This window comes from Orycteropus afer, unplaced genomic scaffold, assembly GCF_000298275.1.
Source record: "Orycteropus afer afer isolate SDZICR_OR568_19922 unplaced genomic scaffold, OryAfe1.0 scaffold00021, whole genome shotgun sequence".
Taxonomy (NCBI): Eukaryota; Metazoa; Chordata; class Mammalia; order Tubulidentata; family Orycteropodidae; genus Orycteropus; species Orycteropus afer.
The window spans coordinates 1,984,954-1,991,144 of NW_006921608.1; the positions used below are offsets into that span (position 1 = coordinate 1,984,954).

The following is a 6,191-nucleotide window of genomic DNA, read 5'->3' on the forward strand; positions in this document are numbered from 1 at the left end:
GGAAGTAGATTGCCCCATCTTCCTTCTGAGGAGTGGCCAGTGAGTTTGAACTGCCAGCCTTCTGGTTAGCAGTCAAGTGCCTTAGCCACTATGCTACCAGAGCTCCCATATGAGAATTAGAGGTTATAAATATGTAATTTTCTATAGGATTTTAAATCATCCTGATAAAATAAGCATGCAAAATGTTTGTTATTAGTACTTGATAAAATAAAAGGAAAAACACTAAGCACAAGCATTTAGGAACTTTTATTGCAATTTGACATTGCTGTGACATTTTCATTTTTATAAAATACTGCTCCTCAACAGAATTGAAATTACAAAACCAAACAAATTGAAATTACAAAAATATAGATAGCTTGGGAAGCACTGGTCCAGGACAATGGACTAATGATTTCAAAATTCTAATTGAAAATGATTTCTAAACTAGAATTCTATACCCAACTAAACTATCAATCAAGTGTAAAGGTAGAAGTGTTAGTAATGGAAGAATTCTTTAAAAAGTATTTTCTAAGTATACTTTACTCCATGAACGTGAGAGAGAAAAATCAACAAAGAGGAGGACTGAAGATTCGTGAAGTAGGTAGTAACATAGTAGAAAGAAGTAGGAAGTTCCTAGAATGTAGACTCTGGTAAAGGGAAATTCCATGATGACTGAATGTTGTTCAGCAGATCTAAAGAGAGATCCAGGGGTAGTGTATTTTAGACAAAGATAATTTGATAGATTATTTAATGATTTGAATATATTGAAATGAGGTCATACTTCTGATAGTTTGATACACAGAAAACTAATACAAACATATAAAAGAGACAATTGTTGACTCCAGGGAAAACAAAACACTGTATGAGAAAGGAAATGTAACCATAATACAATACATGGTTCAGCTGTGAACCATGTCTACTTATGTAGACATAATGGCATTATTCATATTGATCTAACTAAAATATTACATAATTCACTCCTCATAATAATGTTATGAGGTGATCTCCATTTTTACACACTATCTCCATTTTATAGATAATGTGGAAACTGAAGAAAAGTCACAGTAGATAATAAAGCTGGTATTTTAATCCTGACGCTCTGCACTAAGGCACAACACAACAGAGGAACCCAGTAGAGGAAATCACTTAGCTGTGTTGGGGAAGTTTTAAGAGTTCTGAACAAAGAAAAATAATTCACTAAGCAGAGCTGAGTGAAATGTGTGTGTGTGTGTTTAGTCAGAGGGAATGCTAAGAGACAATCATGGAAACAGAATTCATTCTAGATCATTGTACAATAAAGGAAACCTACAGACAATGAATGAGGAAGGAACAGCGAGCAGGGCAACAAGATAATTATATTTGTGCTTTTAAGGGTAAGTTTGAACAACGTGATGAAGAAGGGTAGAGAAACCCACTACAGGGTTATAATGCTAGATGAGAAATGACAAGACCAATATTAAAAAAAAGAAGAAGGCCACAGTAGGAAAGAAGATAAAGAAGAAATGAACTCAAGAGCTAATTTAGAGGGTCAGGTCACCATGGTTTGCTTTCTGAATAACTATGGTGCTATAAAGATCATGGGAGAAAGTCAATAGAGGATGGTTATAGGTTGCTAGCTTGAGCAACTGCAAGCACTGATAAATATCACGGAAAAAGTAGGCTTAAGGAGAAGTTCAAGGAGTCCAGTTTGAGACATACTGAATTCAGGTTGTCATTCAGACATTACACAGTAGGAAACATGGGTCTATAACTAAGGAGAGAGAAGGGAGTCAGAGATACCTGACTCTGCTAGGAGTCAGAATTACTTTTGATAATATCTTTGGGAATCATAGAAGCTTCTTATAGAGAAAGGTCATTATTATTTTCCAAAGTATTTCATCTCACGTTGGAAAACTGTAGTACTCAGTATTTGACCATTTAAGTTAAAACAAATGGATTATTATAAATGCCTATATTTAGGACAACCAACTTTTGAGTGTTAAGTCTTTAAAGTGTTAAGGAGCAAAGATATCACTTTGAAGACTAAGATGGGGTTAACCCAAGCCAGGGTATTTTCAATCACCTCATATACATATAAAAGCTGGACAATGCATAAGAAAGACTGAAAAAGAGTTGATTCCTTTGACTGTGGTATTGGTGAAGACTACTGAAAATTCCATGGACTGCCAAAAGAATAAACAAATCTATCCTGGAAGAAGTGCAGTCAGAATCCTCCTTAGAAGTGAGAATGGCCAGATTTCATCCAACTTACTTTGGTTATGTTGTCAGAAGGGACTAGTCCCTGGAAAAGAACATCATGCTTGGTAAACTAGAGGATCAGAGAAAAAGGGAAAGACCCTCAATGAAATGAATTGACACAGTGGCTGCAATGATTGGCTCAAGCATAGCAAGGATTGTGAGCATGGTGCATGACCAGTCAGTGTTTCATTCTGTTGGATATGGGGTTGCTATGGGTCAGAGTTGCCTCAACAACATCTAACAACAACTTTTCAGTCACTCCTATGCTACATGTAGTGACATTTACATTAGAAATTATACAGAAAGAAAAGGTAAGCATATGTTCACTTAGAATGCAGTGGTGAGTGAGTCCAATAAAAATTAAGAGCAGAAATAGAGAAAGAGAAAAAAAAAAAACAATAAGAAAAGTATTTGGAAATATAAAAGTTTAATTCATTAATAAAATTGATGTTAAGGAAGGAGAAGAAAATCAGAAATGGTAGAGAAGATTTGATTACTATGGAAGATAATTAAAATTGGGTATAATTATTTTTAGCTATTTCCTAATATGGAGGTGGTGTAGTGATTAAGACATTTGACTGCTAACCAAAAGGTCAGTGGTTCAAACCCAGCAGCTGCTCTGTGGAGAAAGATGAGGCAGTCTGCTTCCATAAAGATTGACAGCCTTGGAAACCCAATAGGGGTCTCTATGAGTTGGAATTGACTTGATGGCAGTGAATTCTCTTTCTTCTTTTTTTTTTTTTTTGTATGCTAATATAATATTTAACACGGAATAGGTAAAAAGCTACAAAACTAAAAATATAAAAAGCCAGTTCTTCAAGAAAGATAATTCAAGGTCAATTATAAATAAATTAAGGAAGAGATGCTCACATACATTGAAGCTACATGCCCAGCTGTTGATGTGACCTTTGCAGGTATTATTTTCTGTAATAGGAATCCCATCCACACTGACTCTGACAGTGTAGAAATCTTCTGGCATTGGTCTGGAAGGTAAATGAAGAACATATGAGAAATGCAGTATCTCTTTTATTTGATGTACATTAAACCCAAAAATCCCAAACTCACTACTATCGAGTCGTTTCTGATTCATAGCAACCCCCCTTGGGTTTCTGAGGCTGTAAATCTTTACAGAAGTAGATTTCACCATCTCCCTTCCACTGAGCAGCTGGTGGGATTGAACTGCGGACATTCCGGTTAGCAGTCAAGTGCCTTATCCACTATGCCACCAGAGCTGGACCTTATCCACTATGCCACCAGAGCTGGACATTATTAATGGGAAAAAAAAAAAAAAAAAGCCCCAGTGGTACAGTGGTTAAGCACTCAGCTGCTAAGCAAAAGAGTGGAGGTTCAAAACCCAGCAGCCACTCTGTGGGGGAAAAACCAAACCAAACCCACTGCCATCAAGTTGATTCCAACTCACATTGACCCTGTAGGACAGAGAACTGCCCCTAGGATTTCCAAGGCTGTAAATCTTTATGAAAGCAGACTGTCACATCTTTCTTCTGTGGAGCTCCCATAAAGATTACAACACTGGAAACCCTATGGAGCAGTTCTAATCTGTCCTATAGGGTCGTTATGCACTGGAATCAACTCAATGGCATACAACAACATTAATGAAAAATGCTGCCCTGGATCACATGTCTTTTGCAAAAAGTGCTAAAATTGTAATTGATGTACAGTTAGATTCCATTCTATGTTATAGAAAGTTAAAGATCTCCACACTGAACTCTGCTACAAATTCTACCATCATGAACCTCAGGCCATTGCCTATTATGACTGGGTATAACTGCTTATTAAAAAGGATACTTCCAACAACAAATGCAAGAAGAAGCACTTAAAATGGTAATATATCACGTAGGTACATTTAGTTGTTTTATACTTTGTATGTTTAAAAATATTAGTTTCTCAAGGTTCCCTTAAGCAAATTTCTATTGCTGAAAAACAAGACAGCAAGCTTAATGTAGATGAAATCCTATGGACTATGTGCTACCTGTTTCTAAGGTCAATATTGAAAGTAGCAATTTAAAATGATTTACATTTTTTTCTCTCCTAAGTTGCTAATTACATACATCAATTTGGGCTGATAGTAAAGAACTTGAAATGAAACAATACAAAATGACCATCTTTAATCTTAACGACCATGTCAAGATTTTGAACAAAATTAATCAAACTGGACAGGAAAACATAATTTTGGTATTTTGAGGCATATCATCACCATTTAATAGTAGCCATTTATCTTCTAAAGGAGCTCAATTATGATAAAATAACAGCTCCAATAACGTGAGAAAGGATATAGAATATATTTCTATCATGCTAATATGAGGAAAGTGTAATTAAATAAAAGTATAAAATATTCTAAACATCATAAAATTTAAAAATGATTGATAATCAGGAAAACATTACTATAATATCTATGATGATAAAACTATCAAAATGCCAATACATGTAATGTCATGCTGATACAATGCAAATGATGCTATATTTTCAAACATACCTAGTATAACATGTAATATGAGTTGAATGACTTGCATCTTTTTCTACATCACAAGGAATTGACTGGAAAGAAGAAACTAATTGCACACTGTTTCCCCATTCAGCATTATCAACTCCATAGTTAAACTGGTTTGCTTGAGCAAAACCTAGAAAAGTAAGAAACTCAATTTTTCAGTGAAATTCTATTGTCATAAATACAATAGTTGTTATTCAGTATTGAATCATTCAATAAAAAACGAAGAATGGTACTGAAGTAAGGAACGTTGGTGAGACAATGGTGAAGCATTCAGCAGCTCACTGAAAGGTCAGCAGGCAGTTCTAATCCACCAGTTGCTCGGAGGGAGAAAAGATCTGGTAATCTCCTGTAAAGATTACAGCCTAACAAACCCTCCAGGACCGTTCCACTCCATCCTATAGGGTCACTGTGAGTCGGAATTGGTGGATGGCACACAACTAAAGTAAGTGGTTAATCTAGTTCATATGTATGCCTATGACTATAATCTTCTTTGGAAGTGTCACAACTTCTCACAGCTCACAGCTCTGCCTCCCATGGATGCCAGCAGTGGAAAGTGAGTGAAGAGCTCATAAACTCTTTGCAGCATTTATGACTGAAATCAGAGATGATGCCAAGAAGTGAAGAGGGCCACAGACACAGGAGACATCCGATATAGATGTCATGGAAGCTTTCCAGCGGGATGAGCCATGAGAATGTCTATGGGAGGCACATGTCAGATAAAAGGATGTTCAAAACAGGATGTTCAAAACCTTGTGGGAACATATCTGTAATTTCAAATAATAGCAAGTATGATTGGAAAAGTATGAGGGAGGAGAAGTGGCAGAAAATGAGACCAGAAAGGGAGCAGTTTAGATTTTGTGATGAGCAGGGAACCGCTGGAGGCTTCGCAACAGAGCGGAGGCATTGTATGGCTTACACCCCAGTATTCATTAGCTGCTGTTCTGAGAAGAAACTGGGGCGTGTGTGAAGAGGGTTGTCTCAGTTATCTAGTGCTGGATAACAGACACATCACAAGTGGATGACTTTAACAAACAGAAACGTATTCTTTCACAATTTAGGTACCTGTTGGCCCCCTGCTTTTTAACTTATAAGATATTATCACTATGTATTACAATGGTTCATTGTAAAACATGAACACTGATGAGTGTAGAACTGGAAGTATGGCTTTCTACAGGCCAAATGTTCATCAAAGGCTGATGTTCATAAATCAGCAGTGGTAAAGTTGCATTTTGGGCGGTAACGCTGTTTACAGAAAAGGGGTCAAGCTTTGGATCCTGACATCCTGGGTCAGAATTCCCCAGCAGCTGCTCACTATGTAAGCTTGCACAAGATATAAACTCTCTGAGCCTCAGTCTTTTCATCAGGAAAATTATAATATCTACCAAATGGGATTGTTATGAAGAGTGAGAATTTATAGTGCTTATAGTGGTTCCTAAGGAACTCTGGGGGAGCTCTGGTAGCATAG

The 6,191-nt window shown here is 36.6% G+C and overlaps 1 protein-coding gene across 1 annotated transcript in view; it reads right to left on the reverse strand.

Annotated features, from left to right (window-relative positions):
• PKHD1L1 (PKHD1 like 1) overlaps nt 1-5,261 on the reverse strand; it is a 199,004-nt gene extending 193,743 nt beyond the window's left edge. The window contains exons 1-3 of the mRNA XM_042783626.1: nt 5,240-5,261; nt 4,712-4,856; nt 3,092-3,200 (exon numbers count right to left, since the gene is read on the reverse strand). Of these exons, the coding sequence (XP_042639560.1) occupies nt 3,092-3,200; nt 4,712-4,856; nt 5,240-5,261 (276 nt within the window). The remainder of the gene's footprint in view (nt 1-3,091; nt 3,201-4,711; nt 4,857-5,239) is intronic.
• Between the last annotated feature and the right edge of the window lie 930 nt (nt 5,262-6,191).